The 25,448-nt window shown below is 42.0% G+C and overlaps 1 protein-coding gene across 1 annotated transcript in view; it reads right to left on the reverse strand.

Annotated features, from left to right (window-relative positions):
* LOC141110645 (cell adhesion molecule CEACAM1-like) overlaps window positions 1–25,448 on the reverse strand; it is a 140,144-nt gene that overhangs the window by 13,640 nt on the left and 101,056 nt on the right. The window contains exons 7-8 of the mRNA XM_073602112.1: window positions 20,155–20,183; window positions 9,830–9,889 (exon numbers count right to left, since the gene is read on the reverse strand). Of these exons, the coding sequence (XP_073458213.1) occupies window positions 9,830–9,889; window positions 20,155–20,183 (89 nt within the window). The remainder of the gene's footprint in view (window positions 1–9,829; window positions 9,890–20,154; window positions 20,184–25,448) is intronic.

Here is a 25,448-nt window from a genome sequence, read left to right on the forward strand (position 1 = left end):
ATAATTATCCAGACATAGACGAATGCGTGGTTCCCTCCGCCCAGTCTAAGGCTTGCCAGTTCCTAAATGTCTTGCAGGACAATTTCATGGGTCAGATGGTAGATGCACCAACTAGAAATAAAGCGTTACTAGATCTACTGATTACCAACAACACAGACCTGAGCACAGATGTGGAAACACAGGGCAATTTAGGAAACAGCAATCACAGGTAAATTGGCTTCAGTATAAATCACACAAATAGGAAATATAAGAGAAATATACAGACACTGAATTTCAAAAGAGCCAACTTCCCTAAACTACGAACCTTGCTAGAAGATATAAACCGGGATAAAATCTTAGGAACAAAGAACACGGAGGAGAGATGGGTTCTCTTTAAGAGCGTAATAAATAGGGGCATTAGCCAGTGCATCCCATTGGTTAATACATTTAAAAGAGCAAACAAAAGTCCTGGATGGACGCCAATGTAAAAATGCATATAAAAGCAAAAGAGAAGGCCTTCAAAAAATACAAGGTTCATCAGCATTCAAACTTTATAAAGAATGCAACAAGAAATATAAGGGTGCAATTAGGGCGGCTAAGATATAACGCGAAAGACACATAGCGGAGGAGTGCAAAAAAAATCCCAAGAAATTCTTTAAGTATGTAAACCATAAAAAAGGGAGGACAGACCATATTAGCCCCATAAAGAATGAGGAAGGACGACATCTGATTACAAAGGATGGGGAGATGGCAAAGGTATTGAATTTATTCTTCTCCTAAGTCTTCACGAGGGAATTGGGGGCTTCAGTAACCAAAACTGCAGTGTTTATCCTCGTGACACATCACAGGAAGCACCCTCATGGCTAACAGAGGACAGAATAATGCCCCGTACACACGGTCGGATTTTCCGATGGAAAATGTCCGATCGGAGCGTGTTGTCGGAAATTCCGACCGTGTGTGGGCTCCATCGGACATTTTCCATCGGATTTTCCGACACACAAAGTTTGAGAGCTTGCTATAAAATTTTCCGACAACAAAATCCGTTGTCGGAAATTCCGATCGTGTGTACACAAATCCGACGGACAAAGTGCCACGCATGCTCAGAATAAATAAAGAGATGAAAGCTATTGGCCACTGCCCCGTTTATAGTCCCGACGTACGTGTTTTACGTCACCGCGTTCAGAATGATCTGATTTTCCGACAACTTTGTGTGACCGTGTGTATGCAAGACAAGTTTGAGCCAACATCCGTCGGAAAAAATCCTAGGATTTTGTTGTCGGAATGTCTGAACAAAGTCCGACCGTGTGTACGGGGCATTAGAGTTAGACTTGGGTAACTTAACATTAATAAATCATCGGGACCGGATTTCTTGCACCCGAGGGTGCTTAGGAAACTCAGTCAAGTAATTGCCAGACCAATGTTCCTAATTTTTACTGACAGTCTACTGACTGGAATGGTACCAGCTGATTGGAGAAAAGCCAATGTAGCACCAATATTTAAAAGGGCCCAAAATACATCCCTGGAAATTACAGACCAGTTAGCCGCATCAATAGTATGCAAGCTCTTGGAGGGGATAATAAGGGACTATATACAAGATTTTAGTAATGTAAACGGTATCATTAGCAGTAATCAGCATGGATTCATGAAGAATCGTTCTTGCCAAACCAATCTATTAACCTTCTATTAGGAGGTGAGTTGCCATCTATATAAAGGAAGGCCCGTAGACGTGGTGTATCTGGATTTTGCAAAAGCATTTGACACAGTTTCCCATAAACATTTACTGTACAAAATAAGGTCAGTTAGCATGGACCATAGGGTGAGTACAGGGATTGAAAACTGACTACAAGGGAGAGTTCAGAGGGTGGTGATAAATGGGGAGTACTCGGAATGGTCAATCCTATTTAATTTGTTCATAAAAGACCTGGAGGATGGCGTAAACAGTTCAATCTCGGTATTTGGGAAAATACTAAGCTAAGCAGGGCGAAAAACTTCTCTGCAGGATGTGGAAACCTTGCAAGAAGATCTGAACAAATTAATGGGGTGGGCAACTACATGGCAAATGAGGTTTAATGTAGAAAATTTTTTAAAAATGCATTTGGGTGGCAAAAATATGAATGCAATCTATACACTAGGGGAGAACCTCTGGGGGAATCTAGGATGGAAAAGGACCTGGAGGTCCTAGAAGATGATAGGCACAGCCAGGCATGCAATGCCAAGCTGCTGCTAACAAAGCAAACAGAATAGTGGCATGCATTAAAAAAGGGATTAACTCCAGAGATAAAACGATAATTCTCCCGCTCTACAAGACTCTGGTCCAGCCGCACCTGTAGTATGCTGTCCAGTTCTGGGCACCAGTCCTCAGGAAGGATGTACTGGAAATGGAGCGAGTACAAAGAAGGACAACAAAGCTAATAAAGGGTCTGGAAGATATGAGTTATGAAGAAAGGTTGCGAGCACTGAACTTATTCTCTCTGGAGAAGAGACGCTTGAGAGGGGATATGATTTCAATTTACAAATACCATACTGGTGATCCCACAATAGGAATAAAACTTTTTAAGGGAAGGGAGTTTAACAAGACACGTGGCCACTCATTAAAATTAGAAGAAAAGAGGTTCAACCTTAAACTACGTGGTCTTAGCGGGGGGGGCATCGATAGTTTCAAAAAACTATTAGATAAGCACCTGAAAGACCACAACATACAGGAATATACAATGTAATAATGATATATAATCACACACATAGGTTGCACTTAATGGACTTGTGTATTTTTATAACCTCGTCTACTATGTAACTAGGTAACTATGACACGTCACACAAGTCAATATATTTGTATTATCTCAGCTTTACTGAAGTAAGCAAAGTGGTATTAATTTACAAAAGGGAAAAGGGCAATAGATCAACCAAGTTCTGAATAACAGCCCACACTCGGTAGAGGAATTCCCCCAAAGACAGCTTAAGAACAGTTAAACAGTGGGAGAATACAATACACATGTATGTACAATGAGATACCACCTGAAGCTTGACCTGTAGGACAATAGAGGTTAGGTTTAATGCAGATAGTTACACTCTAAAGGGGAACCCTGGCCAGCCTATTCAACCTTTAAATCCTAATGAGAGATCAGACAGAATATGGATAGTATGGGGTCCTTTAAATAGTAACAGCAGCAATGTCTGAGGTGCAGGCCTGATAGTCTTCACCGGAAGTTGGAGCTCATCTGCTTATATCCAATAAAACGCAGTAATGCATTAACAGACTGACTGGCTTAAATAAGCTAATGGTACTCCTTGAAATGGTTGTAGGTAAAGGTGTCTATATACAGTGTTCACATATAATTACAGTAAAGTGTTCCCAAGGTAAAGGTGTCTGTACCAGTGTTCCAATAAAGTAACCAGGGAAAGAATGCAGAAGATGGGCAGTTTCCCTCTCACCAACGATCGAACCGAACTAGATGCCTTACAGACAGCGACCCAGGAAGAGACGTCCGTCAATGGAACCGCTAGAGATAACCCACGGATGCGAAGTGTAGATGAGCCTGATGTCGAGCTGCTGAGTTGGTGCCATGTAAATGTCTGACGAACAGCAAGCAGAGTTGGGCCTTCAAAGGCTGGGCTGGAATAACTTGAACACCGTGTGGTAGGCCGCAACCTCTCTCTATCGCCGTCACAGAGAGGTGTGCATTCTGCAAGGGTCAGGAAAAAGAGCATGGGGTGGATCTCTGGTCTCCTTTATAGACTTTCCCAGAAGGCTCCTCAGTTGGTAGCAAGGATCCCTGGGATGTGTAGTCCCGGTGTATGGTTAGACAATGGAATCGCTGCCAGAAAAGACTACTAATCCCACAATCCATTGGGTTGGGCTCACCAATATGATGACAGTCACTGGCGCCCAGCATTAAAGAGATATAACTACAGATAGGGAATGATGAGGAAACACACTGTATTACAATTATAGTCCACCATCGCTACACATGTAATACATGTCCAAACCAGGTAAAGGAACATCCTATTGTTGGCAATACCTGTAAAGAGGCGCAATCAACTAAACCTATGGTGATCAGATCCTCCATGTTGTGAACTACGACACCAGTGATTGGGAACCCAGATTTTGCACCAAGATGAACTGACCTTAAATTTCATTGATTCATGGAAATGAATAAAATCAGAATGCAAGACTTTAGGGACTCGGAAAGATGAAAGTAAGTATATCCAGTCAATGCTATCACCACCTCTTCCGGTATGGTGGGCAATTCAACTACGACATTAACTTTTATCTTTATCATTTTAACCAATGGCAGTGGTGAAGCCTACTGCCTTTGAGCAACTATGCGCGTCGGGTCAAATCATCAGACGTGGCCTTTCGAGGGCATATGGAGAATTGATAGCACCTCCAGAATTATATATTCCCAAAGAGACTTGATTTTCCATTTTATACATAAATCATCTATATCATCCAGAATGCAAGAATCAGGATATAAATTATTAACCCAGTGGTATAGATCACCAGAGAAATTACATCGTATGTATTCAAATGCAGACCCCACTTGCTGGCGCTGCAGAGAAGATAGAGGATAGATTTTCCACTTATTCTGGCTATGCCCCCGAATACGCCCTTACTGGCAAAATGTATGCAATTTAAACAAAGAGCTTACTGGTCTATCCCTTGACCAGAATCCAGCAGCTTGCCCAATTCACCTCAGTCCTCTTTCTAAAAATAAATATCAACAATCAGTGGTAAGGCATTTGCTAAATGCAGCCAGGGCTTGTGTGCCAGCACATTGGAAATCTCCATCCCCGACCACTTTATATCAATGGATTAGAACAGTAAATGCAATGATAAGAATGGAGGAACTTATGGCATCGTTAAACAGGCAGAAAGCTTGTTTCCGCAAAAAATGGATACATTTTACTCTATCGACTAGATGTCAGTTGCTTGTTGATGGTGGACCTGGGTCTGTCTAGACAGCAACACTGCAGATGAAGTTTTGATAGGGAGGGGGGAGGCAGTGGTGGGGGTTAGGGGAAAAATGTGGTAAATCAATGGGGCTCTGCAGTGCATCCCCGCAAGTGTTGTAAATTCAGTGTGATATGTTTTTTAAAGAAGTTTTGAGCAGAACATGCCCATATGCCACATGTGTTGCCCTCATTTTCTCCCCTCTCTTCTATTCCCGGGCTATAAATATTATAGGTTTACTGGGGTGAATGATGATTAATAATATGGAAAGATTGAAATCGTAGCCTAATAGGACATGGGAGAGGAGAGGAAAGAGAAGGAAGGTGAACTTCTGTACCTTTGGTTCTGAATAAGAAGAGAAAGAATACAGTAAGGGAAGAACTAAGATAAGCTATATTTAGAAGTGGAGGCTGGTGCGGGTGCGCTGTGGGATCTTACATGGTCTCTGAGAGTGGCCAGTTACTCCTCCTCAGCAGGAGCGGTGCTCCAGCGCCCCCTACACCACGCGCACAAAATTACATATAGGTACGTGATTTTGCACAGCCAGGCTGCTCTGCCGCAGTATATATATATATATATAGCGCTGGTAGATTTTTTAATCTACCGCTGATAGGTAAATCTTGTGGGTCCACACTGTGCCGGTGGGTGTTGTTGTCACCATGGACTGGAAAAGCAACGTGTTGAAGCGTATGAGTGCTCCTCTGTCCCGGAGACAACTCGATGGAGGTGGTCCTCCGAGTTGCATTCTGGGAGAGGGTATTTATGGGACAGACGCCATGTTTAGGGGTTCGTTTTTCAGCCACCTGCTGGCCCTCTTGGCCGACAGGTATGCGTTAAGAGTACCACCTCGTGGTTCTCCGTTCCGGAGGCCCACGTCGCTGCGGCGTGAGGGTGGGCCCAGAAGCCTGTCTGGGGCCTACCACGGCAGCAGAGGAACGGTCCTGAGCTGTCTATCCTGAGTGAAGAAGCTGGACAACCGAGAAGATCCCAGGGGAGGACCCGTCATGGAAGGACCATGCAGAGTGCTGGTCTGGAGAGGGGCCTGGTGACTCGGTTGGAGGACGTATCCTGAAGTAATCTTACTGCATAGTACTGCCGGATTGGCTTAAAGGTTCAAGTACTGTGTCTGACATTCATCCTAAACCAATACATCCTGTGGCAGAGGATCATAAGGGTTTTATTCCAAACAAGTCTGTGGCAGAGACTTTTGTTCGTGCTACGTACTAGTTGCTAGGCAAGTGAGAGATGTGTATCCAGGCGGGCAAAGATTGAGTCCCACAGGAGGAGCGTATTCAACCATTCAACCACAAGTGTTCAATTCCAGAGAATGTTCTAAAGAATACTAAGGAAAGGTATTTGAGCTTCCCTGCAACTTTCCTTCCGCCTCTTTCCTGCTACTTCCTTTCCTATTTGTTCATTAAAGCATTGAAAAATCTACTCAAGTGTTGGTGTCTACATCGTCCAGAGGTAAACTCAACGGAACCCTAGACCCGGTGCCGGTGAAACAGAGGTATCAAGAGTGAAGGTAACAGCCCGCTTTAAAGCAGCAGCTCCACCGAGAGTTAGTGCTATATATATGTTTTATATATATATACACACACACATATACACACACACACACATCAAATTCTAACCCCAACCCAACCATCAGAACTGACTGGTCCATACAACCGTCAGTAGACAAGAAATATCTTTACAGTTGGTGAGGTGACAACTCCAAAGGTGATGAGCTTAGGGATAGTGTTCCTCCCACATCACTACCGAATGTAAGGCAGGCCATACATTATGCAATTTTCTTTCCTTCGGCTATGGGTCAAAGGAAAGGAAATTACTCGATTACCCCATCAACACAGTCAGTGTTGATGGGGGAATCCTTCCCACAGCGCTATCATGTTCTGCTGGCGGAGAGCCTTCCACACTGGCAGATTACAATGATCACTGCTGCACAAATATAATAAAACATGTTCAATGGTTTATTTAACAGAATGCGAGGAAGAAAATAGAAGTTGTTTGTTAGGATTTACATACAGTACACTTAAGACATTTGTTACAGAAAAGTTTGCTAATCTCTTTCTCTCTTATTTCTCTTGCTTTTTTTATTTATCTATTCTTGTATCTCTCTGGTATCTTATACTCTCTCTGTACAAGACTGAGTTTTCTTTACTCTAATGTTCATTTTAAGAGAGTCAGAAAATTACAGCAAAGGACAAGTTTACAAAAAATGAATAAATGTACATATTTTTGTTGGTTAAAAAGTATGCATTATTGTTTTAAACAGGAGCCTGCAAAGTATTGCACCTGAGATCAGCAGATCACAGGTGCAATGTCAGGCTCCTGCAGACACTACCTGCAGCTTTCATACCATACCTCAGTACGGACTGTCAGTTCGCAAGCTGGAAGAAGTGTGAATGGACTAAGAGCGTGCTCACAGCCCATTCAAACTACAAGTCTGTCTACGGCTATGGAGGATGGGACTTGTAGTTTTCTCATCCACAGATTCCTGTGAATGAATGAGGCGGCTGTGCTGGCAATTTTAAAATGTGACAGCAGCTGCTGGGTAGAGGAACCCCCGCCCGCTGAAACTAACAAAATAAAGAGAGCAAGATTACACATGGTATTCTAAGAAATGCTCCCTGCCAAAGGAGGGTAGTGCTGAGATATAAATCACATTCATGATCAACAACCAAAATTTTCTAATTTGTGATAGAATGTACTAGACATGCACTTTAGTAAAAGTTAAATTATAAACAATGAGCAAGCAAGAAAGTAACTGGTCAAAAAAAAAAATTGGCGTGGCCCCCCCAAAATCCATACCAGACCCTTATCCAAGCAAGCAGCCTGACAGGCCAGGAAAGGCGGGGGGATGAGCGAGCACCCCCTCCTCCTGCCTGAACCATGCAAGGCCGCCTGCCCTCAACATGGGGAGGGTGCTTTGGAGTCCCCCACAAAGCACCTTGGTATGGATTTTGGAGGGGACCCCACACCAATTTTTTTTTAAGTTTTAACATGGAGTTCCTACTTAAATATGACAGACCCAAAGGGCCTGGTATGGATTTTGGGGGGTCCTCACGCTGTTTTTTTTTTTTTTAATTTTCACGTGGAGTTCCCCTTAAAATCCATACTATTTTTTTCCTTGATTCTTCATTTATATTGCTGGAAACCGGCAATACATTACAGCCGCGAGCAAGTTTAAATGACATTTTTTCCTTTAGAAATTTAATTTTGCTGCGGCACTGTTCTATACATTGCACAGATGTGCCACTTTACAAATAGACTAAGGGGAGCCCCCCCATGCAAGATATTTAAAGGAATCTTTCATTTTTATTGTTTTACTTTAAGCATTATTAAACTCACTGCTCCTGAAAAAAATGGCCATTTTAAAAACTTTTTTTTGCATTGATACATGTCCCCTGGGCAGTACCCGGGTCCCCAAACACTTTTTATGGCAATAAGTTGCATATAAGCCTTTAAAATGAGCACTTTTGTTTTTTCATGTTTGTGTCCCATTGACTGCATATGGATTTGCATGTTCGCTCAAACTTTTTGCCTGTTCGCATGTTCTGGAGGGAACCGAACGGGGGGGTGTTCGGCCCATCCCTATTCAAAACTTCTGCCGCAAACTGAACAGGGGGTCGTTCAGCCCATCTCTATTATTGAATCAGTGCTGTAATTATTATTTTATTATGTCACTTAAGTGTTACTAAACCCACAACAGTAAAATTAGTCTGTTTATGCAGTAAAGCATGCTTGTTATACTCACTGTGGAACCTAAGGGGTTAATCCTCCACATTGTGTAAAAAGGCTGTTTGATCCTGTATGCACAGATCCTCCTCTTTTTCCACTGACTCCAAAGCATGTCCAGATATGAAAGAGTTAGTGGAGTCAGGATGCACATGTTCAGTTTGGTGTGTATTGCTAAAGAGTTTTTTTTTTCATGGGAGAGTGCATTTGATCAGCACTGTCCAGACAGATGGTCAGGGGCCCTGCATCCTGATAGGACAGCCAGTGCAGCATGAAAACTCCTCCTACAAGATTTAACCAGGCACTGATAGAAATCATATACGGCTGATGAGAAAAGGTATTTAGAAGTTTATATTTACTAAAATGATTGCATTTCCATGTTCTGTGTACTGTGGGAGACCAGATATAGTGAATACTGGGTCCTTGGTTTAGTAACACTTTAAGGATTTATATTTATTTATAGCAGCTGGTTATTGGTTGAAGAATAAGTTATTTGTTTCACAATTTACTTGTAGAATTGACTCACAATTTATCATATTCATCAGCGCAGGAGGTTTTATACATTTATTTAGATTAAAAGCATAGTCTACATAAGATTAAGACCAAAAGGAGAGCTATCCCATGGATCCCATATGTGGTTAAAGGAATTTAAGGATTCCTCCAGAGTGGCCGTCAGATGTTCAAATCTTTTCATGTTGGATAGTGTAAGGGAGAGTTAAATCCCCTCCCAGTTTTTTTGCCATCTGTGTCCCATTGGAGGGATTTCCTTTCACTTCCTGTACCATAGCCAAACAGAAAGTGAGAGGAAATCCCTGCAAATTAAGGGAATCTCTTGAGACCCCCCAGGTCACCAGAACTAGCATCCACATGAGAAGATATCCCCTTTATTACTTCATTGGGGACAACCCAAAATTTGGGATTTTCTTTGTCTTTACCATTATCATTTAAAGTGAAAGTAAAATAGGGTAAATCCTCCAAAAGGGGCACAGACAGCAATAAATACTGAAAGGTGTTCTAATTCATCTCTCCTCCATCCAAAACTAAAAAAAAAAAAAAAAAAAACACTTTTGCCCTTGGTCACACTTTAATTTATAAGAGTTTTTTTTAGCGATTCACGTTTATATTTTTTAGTAATTGTCAATCTCAAAATGAGGGCATTACCTGCTGTCTTCTTGGCATGTTTTTGCTGAAAACGACATCAGCATACTGTAGCTCAGGTTCCTGAAATGAGAAATGAACATAAAAAATGCAAACTAGTAGAATGAAACGGTATCAAAAAACAAATACAAAATGTACATTTTTTTTCTTTTCTTTCTTCCTTATGATCCTGCCCAGAGGCGGCCCTCTAATTAGGCAAATTAGGCAGTCGCCTAAGGCCTTGCACTCACAGGGGCCTCGGGACCATCTAATTTGCCCGACAATGGGAGAGGAGTAGAGCCCAGCATCAGAAAGGATTTCGCTGCATACAGAAGGGCAGGACCGATCTAGAATACCGGGACTCTGCACTGTCTGCTAACACCCTCCCCTGGGACTAATGAGCTGCAGACTGTGGGGTTGACTGCTTGGTGAAGCCCCGCCCCCACGTGTGTTGTGGATTCACCCAAGCAATGCAGAGGCTGCTCAGGGTGCCTGAGTGCCCGTAGTCTGATGAGTTTGGGGATTGGGGTGAGTCCAATGATAGGGACGATCCGTTTTTCTGCACACTGATACATGACCGCTCTGTTCATCACCCAGCAAACCACTCCTCTTCCATGTGACGCCCTCCTCTCCTGTCTCTCGCTCTCTCCCCCCTCTTCATACCCATCCCTCTCTCTTTCTCCCTCTCCCTCCTCTTTCCCTCCTCCCCTCTCTTCCCCCTATTCATCCCCACCCCCCTCTCCCTCTCCTCTCTCTCTCTCTCTCCCCCCTCCTCTCCCTCTCTCTCTACTCTCCCTCTCTCTCTCTCCTCCTCTCCCCCCTCCTCTTTCCCCCACCTCTCCTCTCTTCCCTTCCCCTCTCCCTGCTCTCTTTCCTCTCTCCCCCCCTCCCCTCTCCTCTCTTCTCTTCCCTTCCCCTCTCCCCTCTCTCTCTCTCCTCCCTCCTCTCTCCCCCTCCTTCCTCTCTTCCCCTCTCTCTCCAATCTTCCCCCTCTCTCTCTCCCTCCCTCTCTCTTCTCCCCTCCCCCCTCTCCTCTCTTCCCCTCTCTCCTCTTCTCTCCCCTCCCGCTTCACCTCCATCCCTCTCACTCCCCTCCCACCTCTCTCACTCCTCTCTGCCCCCTCTTGTCTCCTTTCTTCAACCCCACTTTTCTCTTCCCCTCTATCTTCTCTCTTCCGCCCTCTCTCCCCCCTTCTCCCTCTCTCTTCTCCCCTTTCTCTTTACTCTTTCCCCTCTCTCTCCACTCATTACTCATCCCTCTCTTTGTCTCTCACCCCCGCACTATTTTGCTCACCTTTAATCTCTCCCCACCTCTCTCCCACCCACCCCCCTCCCCCCACTCTCTCACATATTTCCCTACTTCCTTTTCTCTTCTCTTCCTTTCACCCTCCTCGTTCACCCCTTTTGCTCCCCCCTCTCTTTCTCCCCCTCTCTTCCTTCTCCCTCTCTTGGCAGGGAAGAGAGAGAGCGGGAGGTAGGCCAAGTTGCTGCACCATGGGCCTCTGGGTTGTACATGCACCTTGGGCCAAAAGTTGCCAGTCAGCCCCTGCTTTCATTTTTCTCTGCACTAGTTTGCCTTTTCCTGACACTGCAGTACAAAGAAATTCAGCAGGTGCTTTTCTGTATTCAGGTTCACTGACCATAGTAAATGCATTGGCTGTGTCCACAGCAGGTATGGGGCATATGTTTAGGAAAATAGATGATGGATCTATGGCCTTTGTTAGGTAATGTGAAACTTAGGCATAACGTAGAGCTGTCTAGTAAGTGATGTTCACTATACAGAGGGAGCTTGTGTTGCAGAGCATATTCTGGTGTGATATGATCCAATGACATGCTGGAATCCTTGAGGACTGGCCATGGGTGAATTGCCATCAGTTCATTGTACAATGCAATGTATTTATTTTTATTGATTGAATTATTTTTAATATTATAAGAGAGGCCTCATGTCTAAGTTTTGCCTAGAGTCACCTCTGATCCTGCCAGTGATACAGTTCCTGTCCAATTGCGACAACTCTAACCCACTCTACCATCTCTACAGAAGAGCAGAGTTGTAATCCAAGAACAGGAAATATGTTAGGAGTACAGAACCTCTCCCTGTGTCCCCTGGGGTGGGGATTCTGTAATCTCTACAGAGAGAGGTGGCAGCAATGCTACCTTACAATACAACACTAAGACCCCTTTCACATTGAAGGCGCTTTTCAGGTGTTTTAGCGCTAAAAACAGCACCTGTAAAGCGCCTCTCAAGCCTCTCCAGTGTTAAAGTCTGAGTGCTTTCACACTGGGGCGGTGCGCTTGCAGGACAGGAAAAAAAGTCCTGCAAGCAGGTTCTTTGGGGGTGTATACACAGCTCCTACACTGCCCCTGCCATTGAAATCAATGGGCAGCACTGCCGAAGCTTCTTTGGGTTTAAAAGGGCCCTGCTCCCGCCCACACAGCGCCAGTAAAATGCCGCTAAAACTAGCGGCACTTTACTGCTGACACGGCCCGCGCCCTGGTGTGAAAGGGGTCTACAGCACAGGCATAAAAGATAGGACATTATCAGCTTGTAGGCAGGTGCAGTCTATTAGACATGTGCAATTCGTTTCGTAACTAATCGAAATTCAGCCGAATTTGGCATCTTTCGGATATTCGGATGCATCCGAATGTCCATATAAAAAAAAATAGTGAATTTCAACTAATACGGAAGAAATTATAGCGAATATAACTAATGAATTCGACCTGATTTGGTAATTCATTAAAGATCTAATGAAACAAAAGATCAACTCAAAGTAAATCTTACAGTCCAATCAGCTGATTCATTTTGTGCTGGAGGTTGGATTACTGGAAAAGTGCATTCCTGAGAACTGAGTGAGAAGGCTAAAAAAAAGAGAGAAAAGGGTAGGGGTATGTGGCGCTACTTGTGCCGGGGTACCTAATAAAAGTAATAAACCGTGCCTATATACTCAGAGTGATGAGGACCACTTGTAAATAACACCATAAAAATAAGTGTAAAGGAAATCCCCCACCCGTTGAGTAGGGAGGGATCCTACCATTAGAATCCCCCCTAGCAAGTGGTATAGGGATTAAAATCTGGTATACACCCTACAAACGACCAATAAATGAAAATACTAGACAGTGTCCAGCAAGTGAAGCATATATATATCAGATAGATCTAAAGTCCATAGTAAACCACAGTCCCATCAGATAGGCATGCAGTAACAGACGATGGAATGGCGTCCTAAGTTCCTTTCCACAGCTCCCTCTGTGTAGTTTCTCTTGTATCGAGTGTGAGTTTCTGGCTCCTCTTGCATAGGGAGTTCAGACTGTTTTTATTGGCTGTTTATCGGCTGTTTTTTAAATAAACATTTGTTTTAAAACTTATCACACTATGGGAGCCCTGTTTTTTCCTATGAGGATGGCAATAAGATACTGACGTAACATCTGATATCTGGAGCTGAGATACCTGGGGACGGCTGCACTGGATCTTAGGACGCCATTCCATCGTCTGTTACTGCATGCCTATTACCCCTGCAGGGTTTAAGGAGCTGGTGAGTGGGGATCCTTGAGGGGGAGCACCAAAAAGTCACTGGATATCAGCAATTTTCTTCACGAGAGTCACCACTTACAGGAACTTTGTCTATGCTAGAGCTTCATATTTACACTTTATTATTACTATTTTTTCACCACATGTTTAATTTGTTTTTTATATATCCAAAAAGATTTTATATCTTCATTTTTTCACTATGCATATCTGATGGGACTGTGGTTTGCTATGGACTTTAGATCTATCTGATATATATATGGTTCACTTGCTGGACACTCTCTAGTATTTTCATTTATTGGTCGTTTGTAGGGTGTATACCAGATTTTAATCCCTATACCACTTGATAGGGGGGATTCTAATGGTAGGATCCCTCCCTACTCAACGGGTGGGGGATTTCCTTTACACTTATTTTTATGGTGTTATTTACGAGTGGTCCTCATCACTCTGAGTATATAGGCACGGTTTATTACTTTTATTAGGTACCCCGGCACAGGCAGTGCCACATACCCCTACCCTTTTCTCTCTTTTTTTTACAATTTCTCACTCCTTTGGGGGTGCGATTCAGGGGAGGCTGCAGACCGGTTAGCCTGTGAGCGCGGGAACATTTTTATTTGCTATGAGTGAGAAGGCTGTTGTATTGTATTTGAGAAGAGGAGAAGAGATATTGTCATTGTGTGTGCTAATAGATTCAATAAACAAACAACTTTTCAAACTATGAACCATTATCACGAATATATATAAATACATAAATATTGAATTTCAACTAATACGAATGAAGGCCTCTTGAACCCTTCGGGAAAGAGAGCCCTGACTGATGGGGGCATGGCCAGGGAGGAGTTAAGGTGACTATTGGGGTCACTCGGGATTGGTGCAGGATGGGACAGGGGCTGGGCCTGAGCTCAAGAGTTTGGCACCCCAGGGGATTCTGGGCCTTTTTGGATGGAAGCATTGAAGAGCTGCCCACCCTCCCGCCCTATTTCTGGTTGGTATGTCACAGCTTGCTGCGGTTTTGGTGACCTTGCCAGCAAACATGGATTAATAGTTATGCCCTTGATGGTAATTGGGAGATAGACGGCCGGTCCGGTACTTATGGTAAGGACAGGCCCCTCCTTCATCTCCCGTTCACATTTGGAATTGTGTGCTCACACTGCAACTGTGACTGGCACTGTTAAATTGTTAATGTTATGTTTTGAGTTAATAAAAGCTGTGGCCTTGCCCTTTCCAACATTAATGGTTGTAAGTGGTCTTTATTGGATGGGAAGAAGGGGTAAGGCATTATAAGTTGCTATGGTAATTTATGGCATGGGACCTGGGCTTATTGCACCTCAGCAGTCAAGAAATTATAGCGGGTATAACGAATGAATTCGACATGATTCGAGATTTAGTATAACGAATATCGACACTCTACAGAAATAACGAATTATCCGAAAATAAATTAATGTAACATAACAAATATAACAGAACGAAATTATGTATTTTACGAATGAAAACAAACCAAAACTAAACAAAATTTTCCGTTGTGCACAAGTCTACAGTCTATATTTTCCATTGCAGGTGGCGTTCTTCCTCTCACATCTGCATTGCTGCTGTGGATGAAGTTGAAAGAAGCTATGTCTCTCTCTGATTTCCTTTGTCACTCGGGTAGTTATCCGACTGAATACACATACCCTGTGTGACCCTGGTTGCCATCTTGGGTCAGGCAGAGTCTATTTAGGACTCTGACTCCTGAGTTTGGCTTTATGGGAGTGGACAGGTTAGGGACAGGTTTCCCGTCTTGTAGGGACAGTGGCAGCGACAGGGAAAGGTTCTGAAGGAGTAGGGAGAGAGCAGGAACTACTTCTACCTCTTTAGGAAGCTTCCCATTTGGGTTAGACTGGCCAAGACGCACTTTGCTCCCCGAGTCTTCTGACCACTGTCAAATCACTGCATGTTTTAAGTGGCTCTGGATGGGGAGCTTCTGTTGATCATTGTTCAATACAACGTTCTTTGCAAATTGAGACTCTGGAGAGTGAAAAATCTGGTGCAGCTCTATATAGCAGCCAATCAGCTTCTGACTTCAGCTTGTTCAATTAAACGTTGAAAAAGAAGCCTAAAAGCTGATTGGTTTCTGTGCAGAGCTGCACCAGATCCTGCTCTCCGGTTTTAGTAAATCAACTTCTATCAGTTTACTGCCTACCACAGCACACTGCACCTACCCAACAAGCGCACAAGCTTTATGGTAGGATCAACAGGTCATTTTTTACTTATCAAACAAATCTACCAAAACACATTTGCTAATGAATAAAAAATATACCAAAAATGCAGTAGGAAAAATTCATTGTTAGGATTTACATGCGCTTCTTTAACTGCTTCCCACCCAGCCAATGTAGATAAAATGGCCAGGTGGGAGCTTCCCCATTCTAAGTGGACGAATCCATACGTCGCTTAGAAGGAGGTCGCACAGCAGCACATGGGAGCTGTGACTGGCCCTCCCAATCACGTGATGGCTGTGTCCAGTTACAGCCAATAAACAGAGCTCAGTGCGGGATAGCGGGGGATGCTGCAGCTTGTGACAGCTTTCTGTGTAACTGAACACTAAAATCATCAGTTACACAGAGCTCACACATACTGCAGCCATCCCCACACAGTACATCAAGCACCACTGTCCCTGTCCCTGTCCAAGTGTGCCATGAACATCTGTACCAGTGTCCTAGTGCACAAAACCTGTCATAGTGTACCAGTGTCCCATCAACATCTGTACCTGTGCACGAAAACATCTGCAATAGTGTTCCATTGCAACATCAACATCTGTCACTGCTCGCATGCAAAGGCAAACGCACATGTTGGTCCCGTACGCACACGTAAACAGTGATCAAAACCGCAAATGTGAGGTATCGCCGCAAACGTCGGAGCAAGAACAATAATTCTAGCACTAGACCTCCTGTGTAACCTATAGAGATTTTTAAATACAAAAGTTTGGCGCCATTTCACAAATGTGCGCAATTTTAAAGCCTGACATGTTTGGTATCTATTTACCCAGGCCAAAAAACAGATTTTATATTTGACCAAAATGTGGGTATTTTATTGTCTTTGTGTGCATTGAAATTCATTAAAGTGTATTTATGCAGTAGTGTGTAAAATTGCCCTCGAAAAACCCCTACGCAAATATAGTGTGACATTTGCAAAACCCGCCATTTTATTCTCTAGGGCCATATATAAGGTTTGGGGGTTCTAAGCAATTTTCGTGATCTTAAGGTGGATAATGGCTGACAGTGCTCCTCTGTATGTGGCTAGGCTGTGAAAAAGTTTCATGCAGCATACACACGGGCGGACTTTTCGCCTGGACTTGTCCGACGGTCTATCCGACGGACTTTCGGCGGACTTCAGACGGACTTTCCCAACGAACGGACTTGCCTACACATGATCACACACCAAAGTCTGACGGATTCGTACGTGATGATGTACGACCGGACTAAAATAAGGAAGTTGATAGCCAGTTGCCAATAGCTGCCCTAGCGTGGGTTTTTGTCCGTCGGACTAGCATACAGACGAGCGGATTTTTCGACCGGACTCGAGTCCGTCGGAAAACATGTTCCAAATCTAAAGTCTGTCAGATTTTCGACCGAAAAAGCCCGCTGCAGGTCCGATGAAGCCCACACATGGTCGAATTGACCACCGGACTTGGTCCGTTGGACCAGTCCGGTCGAAAAGTCTGCTCGTGTGTACACGGCATCACACATGTGGTATCGCCCGCAGAATGTGGAATGTGTTATGGGGTGTAATTGCAAGTATGCCTATGCCGTGTGTGAGAAATAACTTGTTAATATGACCTTTTTGTGAAAATTGTATTTAATTTCTTCATTTTCCAAAGAATTGTGGGAATAAATTACAACCTGAAAAACTCACCATGCCTCTTACTAAATACCTTGGACGGTCTACTTTCCAAAAAGGTGTCATTTGGGGGGTATTTGTACTGTCTTTGTACTGTTACTTTTACCAAAATTTTAGCAGTATAAATTTTGGTCCAAATTTATGAAGAAAAAAAGTTTTTTGCAAAATTATAACAGAAACTAAGAAAAATGCACTTTTTTTCATAATGTTCAGTCTTTTTGTAGCGCAAAAAATAAAAAACCCAGTGGTGATTAAATACTACCAAAATAAAGCTTTGATTTGTATAAAAAATTATAAAAATTTCATATGGGGACAGTGTTGCATGGCTGAGTAATTATCATTGAAAGCACAACATCATTGAAAGAGGAAAATTGGACTGGGCAGGAAGGGGGTGAAAGCACCCAGTATTGAGGTGGTTAAAGAAGAATTCCAGGCATGGATATTACAGTTGCATTGGTTCAGCTTGGATCAATGTAACTATGCATGTACCATACCTGTTGGGGGCAAATCACTCTAGTAGCCACCCCTACCCCAGTGATCTCCACTATTCCAGGTCCCATGCCAAATAGCTGCGCTGCTGCTTGGGTACCCGACACATGTGCCTCTCAGAGAAAATGCAAAGGCGACAGGGTGACATCAGAAAATGTTTTGCCATTTAGAAATGGAAATAGTTTGGTCAGGCCAGCTTGGCTCAAACAGGTGATATGAAACCTGCAACTCTACTTAAAGCCATGATAGTTGCAAGTGTTTAATTTATTGTGTCGTCTCCTAAATGTGCACTTTTACATGTGTGCGAAAAAATAAAAATGGCTCTGGCAGTGAAAGAAATAAAATTTAAGAGGAAGTTGAAATAAGATTTTATCATGAATTCGCAAAGGAGGTTCTCCTTTTTGACAGGCTTATCCTCTTTAGACAAATTAAACAGATGCATTTTAGCTGTTACTTATTTTATAGTCAATTTAAACCAAGCTGCATAATTCAAATTTTACTTAATTTAAATATTCCTTACAGTTTGTTTTCTTTAGAAAGCAGTCATACCTGATTAGAAAACCCAGTCCCATGTCAGTACCATACCCCTGCCAAGCTGTCTCCTGCCAGTAAGCTACCCTTGCCAGCCTGCCCCCTGCCAATACCAAACCCCTATCTGCCTGTCCCTTGCCAGTACCATACCCTTACCAGCCTAACCCCTACCAGTAACATACCCCTGCCAGCCTGTCCGCTACCTGTACCTAATCCCTGCCAGTACCATACCCCTATCTGCCTGTCCATTGCCACTACCAGTACCAAACCCCTGCTAGCCTAACCTCTGCCAGTACTATACCCCTATCTGCCTGTCCCTTGCCAGTACCATACTTCTGCCAACCTGTCGCCTAACAGTAACATACCCTCCACCACCTTGTCCTCTGCCAGTACCATACCCCTGCCAGCCTGTCCCCTATCAGTAACAAACCCCTGCTAGCCAAACCCCTGCCAGCCTAATCCCTGCCAGTACAATATCCTTGCTCTCAATGTAGAAGCAGTGGTTTATCTGCAGAGTAGGGTTGCCACCTCATCCCTTTAATACCAAACACACATAAATTGCACAGGTGCTGAGGAGAATTTAATGGAGATAAGGCACCAAGTGAGTTTAATTACCACCTTAATCAGCCACAGAACCTGTGTAATTAATATGTGTTCAGTTTTAGGGCCGGTTCACACTGCTGCGGTGGGAATTTTGCGAAAATTTTATGCGATTGCGTTGCAAATTCTTTATGTGTTCTGGTGAATCTACTGCGATTCTACGGCAAATATTGCTAATTGGTTGTCAAATTGGGAGGGGATCGCGATTTTATGTCCGGTCAGCCATATAAAAAAATTAATATCGCAGTGACGTGAATGTAGAATTGCGTTTTCATTGCGAGTTCAATTGCATTCTATGGAGCTGAATTCACATCGCACATGGATCAAACTCGCACAGGACCCTTTTTGTACACAGCTTAGATTCGCAACGCATTGATGTGAACTGCATTAATGGTAAACTATGTTATTTAAATGACTTGCGAATTTGAACGATCGCAGCGGCTCAAATTCGTAATAGAATTCACAGCAGTGTGAACCGGCCCTTAAAGGGATAAGGTGGCAACCCTACTGCAGAGGTCCAACACATCCCCTTCTGAGTCTGACCTATAGCTCTTCAACCAGCAATGTGCACTTGCCCTGTAATTGGAGAGCTGTAGCTTTGACTCAAAACGGGGGCATGTCAGAGCTCTGAAGAGAGATCACGGATTCAATACATAGAGTAAGGGTCCTTTTCTGAAGCATGCTGGCAGGGGACAGCCTTTTCTACCCGGGCTCTGGCTGCCGTCTAAAGAAATTAAGCTTTTAGACTTTGCACACCTTTTGTTTTGATGCAATGATTTTAGCTGATTTGAACTCAAAGTTGAGTTGGGCTTTAAGATCAGTAAAATATTAAAGTAAAACATTTTTTCATATGTTCTAACTTTTTGCATTAACTAAACAATTGATAAATGATCTAAAAAGGAACACTCAAAACAGGAATTAATGGTCAGAACCCTCTTTCATGCTTGTGAAACATTACCCCATAACTTCCTCATATTTTTCCTCTTTTTGCAGAACATTTCCTAGACACATACAAATGATAGCACACCATGTCATCTGTTTCTATGTACAGGCATACCCCACGTTTAAGTACACAATGGGGTTTATTTACTAAAGCTGGAAAGTGCAAAATCAGGCTAATTTCTGCATAGAAACCAATGAGCTTCTAACCTCAGCTTGTTCAATTAAGCTTTGGTAATAAAACCTGGAAGCTCATTGGTTTCTATGCAGCAGTGAACCTGATTTTGCACCTTCCAGCTTTAGTAAATAAACCCCAATGCATACTTAAAAGTGGGGTATGCCTGTACTGCTTAAATAGAAGATTATGATTCATTATAAAAACAAGATTTTGACTTACCGGAGCTGCTGCTGGGGGGTTGGTCTGACCTAAATAAAGATAAAGGCCATTATTAATATGAGACACTTTATACCCATAAGTAACTGAACAGGTTTTTAGTTGTAAGGCAGAAGTGATTATGCATCCACATTTCTAGCTCCAAGTCCCGTCTGTACTAACAAAGAGCCTAATTCAATACATGGATATCTTATTTTAGCTATATTAAAGCAACACTCTGGAAAATAATCCAGTCCAGACGTAAAGTTATTGATTATTTACATTCCACTTCAACAGACACAAGGACAAAAGAAATGAATTATAAACTATTAACTAAGTGGTATTATGTTCCATTAAAAATTGCATAAAATCAATCCTGATGTTTCACCTCTGTGCTGGAGGGAATGTGGGGACGTTGGAACCCATGCTCATATATGGTGGCAATGCCCTTTGATCCAGCCATATTGGGAGGAAGTATTAAGAAGATCAGTAGGGCTGAAATTGGGCAAGACCCTTGGCAATGTCTGTTCCCTGCAATGGGTGACTCAAGGAAAAACTATAGAGCAGCAATTACTCCATTCTTGTTAAATGCAGCAAAGGCACTAATCCTAAAGCAATGGAAATCAAAGAAAATAACAACAATAAAGGATTGGTTTAGGGAAGTTGATAAAACTAGGCTAATGGAAGAACTAATATATTTTCAAAATGATTCTGAATTATGATTCTACAGGACCTGGAAGAGTTGGTTGGAATTCAAACAATCCTTGATTTACTTGTGTTACATGGGTAGTGAGAACGTTTTTTAGAGGCCCTCCCTCTGTTCCCTCCTCACCCCCCCCTTTTTTTGAGGGGGGGTTGGTTCTAGGTTGGAATCTAGGGGGAGGTATAAGTAGTTATCCTACCCTGGATCCACCCTCTTAAAATTAAATATATTAAAATTTTTGATACACACAGTAATTCACGGTTTAGTAAGGGAGATGGGGAATAGAAAATTTGGTAGGGGTATTCGATAATTTGGGAGGGAATAAGGGGAAATGGGGGTAGAGGGTTGTGACTCCCCCTCTTAATCAAAAGGGAGGGGAAAGATAAAGATTCATTATACACAATGTTAAAAATATGTATTTATTTATTTTTTTCCTTCTTGCTTGGAATCTGGGGGGGGCTACGAGTAGTTATCCTACCCTAGATACACCCTCTTAAAATGTTAAAAAAAAAAAAAATGTATATTAAATTTTCGCCGCACGCAGCAATTCATGGTTTAGAAAGGGAGAATGGGAATAAAAAATTCGGTAGGGGTATTCGGTAACCTGGGAGGGAATAAGGGGAAATGGGGGTGGAGGGTTCTGATCCCCCCTTAAAATAAAAGGGAAGGATAAGAAAGGGAAAAGGGGGAAAGGATAAAGATTCACTATACACAAATATTACTTTTTTTTTTTTTCTTTCTTTTTCTCACGTTTTGTAATAGGGAGTGGGGATTTTGTATGAGGGGTGTGGGGGAGAGAGATGTGTGAGGGGGGAAGAGGAGTGAGTCAATGGAATATGGGCCTTTTCTTCTTTACTTGAAGTGATCCATTCTTGTGTTTTTGAATGACTTGTATATATGTTTTTGGAATGATATGTAAAGTTTGATATTTGTATAATAATTTATTAAAAATAATTGGAAACAAAAGAATCCAGTCCAAATACATGAATTTTAGATGTATTTCTAAAGAATGTATTATTCTGTTCACTTAGTCATGTGATTTAAACATTTCTTAATTCTTTTTTTTTTTTAAGAAAAGGAGAAAGGTGTGCCAGACCAAAACCAGATAAAAAAGCCAAAGATAATTTTAATTATTTTTGAAAAAAAAAAAAAAAAAGCAAACGTGTTTCGGGTGCAATACCACTCCCCCCTTCATCAGGGCTACAAGAACACACATAAAATATAGTCATACTGATGAAAAATTATATCTTAATATGTATATACCAATAATTCTAGAATATCATCAATAACAATTTTTGTGACATGACATGACTGACATGAATGTCAGTTGTCTTGGTTAAATTAGAAATAGGTATACAAATGATATGCTATTATTATTTATTTTTTACAGTTACTTATATAGGGCCTTCAATTTATGCTGTTCTTTACATATTTATTGTATATTCACATTAGTCCCTGCCCTCAGGGAGCTTATAATCTAGGGACCCTAACTCCAATTTATACATACATTCAGTATACTAGGGCCAATTTAGACAGGAGCCAATTAACCTACCAGCATGTCTTGGGAGTGTGGGAGAAAGTCTTGAATACCAAGAGGAGACCCACACAGGCACAGGGAGAACATGAAAACTTCAGGCAGGTAATGCCGTAGTTTGGATTCAAACTGATGACCCTGGTGCTGCTAGGTGAAAGTGCTACCCACTTAGCCACGTTAAACAAGGAAAGAATATATAGAAAACCTATACTACAATATATCAAAAAGATATGCAAAGTACTAAAAGATCAAGCTACTGAAAGGACTAATTGCCTACTCAGGGAAGCAGTAAAACACATTAGGAGACCAAGCAGCTGAAATAAAACTTATTATCTCCTAAAATAAGTGCAAAAATCTAAGAGACCAAGCTTATGAAAAAAAAAAAAAATGAACCACTGAATTAGCATAAAAAAAATATGGGACCAACTGCTCAAATAAAACTAAATGGCTCCTATTGGCCATGTGACTGAGAGCAGCCTGGTAGGCCCTGTCGTCACAGGCTGGTAATGAGTCCATTGAGTCCCTCAGTGGTACAAGAGTAGTAGTAGCCCGACCTAGTCGGCAGTAGGTCTCCTGGGGCAGTAACTAACTTATCAACGGCTCCTAGAGGGCGCTACAAGCTGCAAGGGGGAGTGGTTACAGACTGGTATGAGAGCTTAGATACTGACTTTTTTAAGGAAAAGCAGAAATCCTATTTAAATATGTAGTTTTATTCAAGAAAAACTGGATCATGTTCAAAAGAAACCTGCAGGGTAAATGTTTCTTGTGCTCTTAGTAACCAATTACATTCTCTCTTTTTTTTAACCTGGCTGTCAGTTGAATTTGATTGGTTAGTGGATATTATTAGACATTCTGAAAGTCAATCTGAGTAAACATGAAGCATACTTGGGTATTATATCTATTAGATTTGTTTCCTAAAAGAGTGGAGAATGTTCACTTTGCAAAGGCTATGATCACTAAGCTTACTGAATGAAGTTATAAGAATCATTGCTTACTTTACTGTAAGCAGCCAATCATGTGCAAGGAAAAATAATAATAAATAAAATGATTTTTGCCTGCACTAATTGGATGACCGAAGATCAGCTTCTTTGCTAAACTAAGAGAGATACGGATGAATCACTACTTTCTGCTGTAACCCTGATAGAGACCTTTGGCTCCTTCTCGGGTTTCAGCATAAACTGGGACAAATCCGTATTGATCCCACTAGATGAGATGTCTTCAATCCTACCACAGAAGGTAAATCAGATTAGAATAGCTAAGTCTTTTAAGTATCTAGGTATTTGGGTCTCCTTTAACCGCTTGCCGACCAGCCGCCGCAATTGTACTGCGGCAACATGGCTCGGCTGCGTGAATCGCCGTCATGTTACGTCGCTTCTATTTGTGGCCACTAGGGGCGCGCAAGCCTGCTGCGTGCCTCCAGGGCTGATGCGTGTGCCCGGCGGTTGCGATGACCGCCAGACTCCCGCGATCGCTTGTGGGTAGAAGAGAGAGATCGTGTGTTCATACAAAGTATGAACACCGATCTCTCTCTTCCCCTAGCAAGTCCCATCCCCCTTCAGTTAGAACACACACTAGGGAACACAGTTAACCCCTTGATCGCCCCCTAGTGTTAATCCCTTCACTGCCAGTGACATTTTTACAGTAATCAATGCATTTTTATAGCACCGATCGCTGTATAAATGCCAATGGTTCCAAAAATGTGTAAAAATTGTCCGATGTGTCCGCCATAATGTCGCAGTCACGATAAAAATTGCAGCTCTCCGGCATTACTAGTAAAAAAAAGAAATAATAAAAATGCTATAAATCTATCCCCTATTTTGTAGACGCTCTAACTTTTGCGCAAACCAATCGATATACGCTTATTGCGATTTTTATTATCAAAAATACCGTATGTAGAAGAATACATATCGGCCTAAACTGAGAAAAAATTTGCTTTTTTTTAAAAAAAAAAAAAATGAGGATATTTATTATAGCAAAAATTACAAAATATTGTCTTTTTGTGTTTATAGCGCAAAAAATAAAAATCGCAGAGATGATCAAATACCACCAAAAGAAAAAAAAGGGGAAAAAAAGGACGTCAATTTTGTTTGGGTACGTCGCACGACCGCGCAATTGTCAGTTAAAGCGACGCAGTGCCGAATCGCAAAAAATGGCCTGGTCATTGAGCAGCCAAATCTTCCAGGGCTGAAGCGGTTAAAATCGAGGAATATTTGAATCAAAATTTGACGCCACTTTTAGATAAATTTAATGCGAAGAGTAGAATATGGACTGAATTACCTTTATCGCTGGTGGGATGTGCAAATTTGATTAAAATGTTCCGGGGCCCTCAGTTACTTTATATTCTACATAATCCTCCTATGTGGATTCCCCTTAAATTGTTTAAAAAAATAGATTCCCTGTTCTGTATCCTACTATGGAAGTGTAAAATTTCTAGAATTAAGCTTTCTACATTTCAACTTCCCAAAGATAAGGGGGCACTTGCTGTGCCAAATGCAAACAAGTATTTTATTGCTTTTCAACTGCAACAGATGGTGGGATGGGACAATGTAGACAGGGCGAACCCAATTCAAACAATACTTTTGACTCGACCCTCTTGTTATAATTTAATAGCTCAATTGGAATCTGGATCCATTGGAAACGTTATACAAAGACCCACCTTAGTGTTGAAATAAAAAATGCAATATATAGACATTTCAGTTTATACTCCTCTATGGCAGAATATAAAGTATAAGGGGATAAATAAACTAGAAGGATTCAGGGCATGGAAAGGATCGGGGATTCAATATATTGACCAATTATATTCTGATGGGGTTCCAAAAACATATCAAAATCTACAAAAATAATATTTCCTTCCCACCAACAGCTTTTTTCAATATTTACAATTAAGAAATGCTTTATAGATCTAATTTAAAGGAAAGAATTTAAAAGTTCAAAATATGTCATTAATAGACTTAATCGCAAAGATACAATTGAAAAAGGCCATTATCTCTAAAATATATGGCTATTTAAGTGGCCAACTCCAGGGAAAGGCTGCCGGTCAAGCTAGACGGGGATGGGAAAAGGACCTAGGAGATCTAACAG

The sequence above is a fragment of the Aquarana catesbeiana genome, linkage group LG10, assembly GCF_042186555.1.
Source record: "Aquarana catesbeiana isolate 2022-GZ linkage group LG10, ASM4218655v1, whole genome shotgun sequence".
NCBI classification, from domain to species: Eukaryota; Metazoa; Chordata; class Amphibia; order Anura; family Ranidae; genus Aquarana; species Aquarana catesbeiana.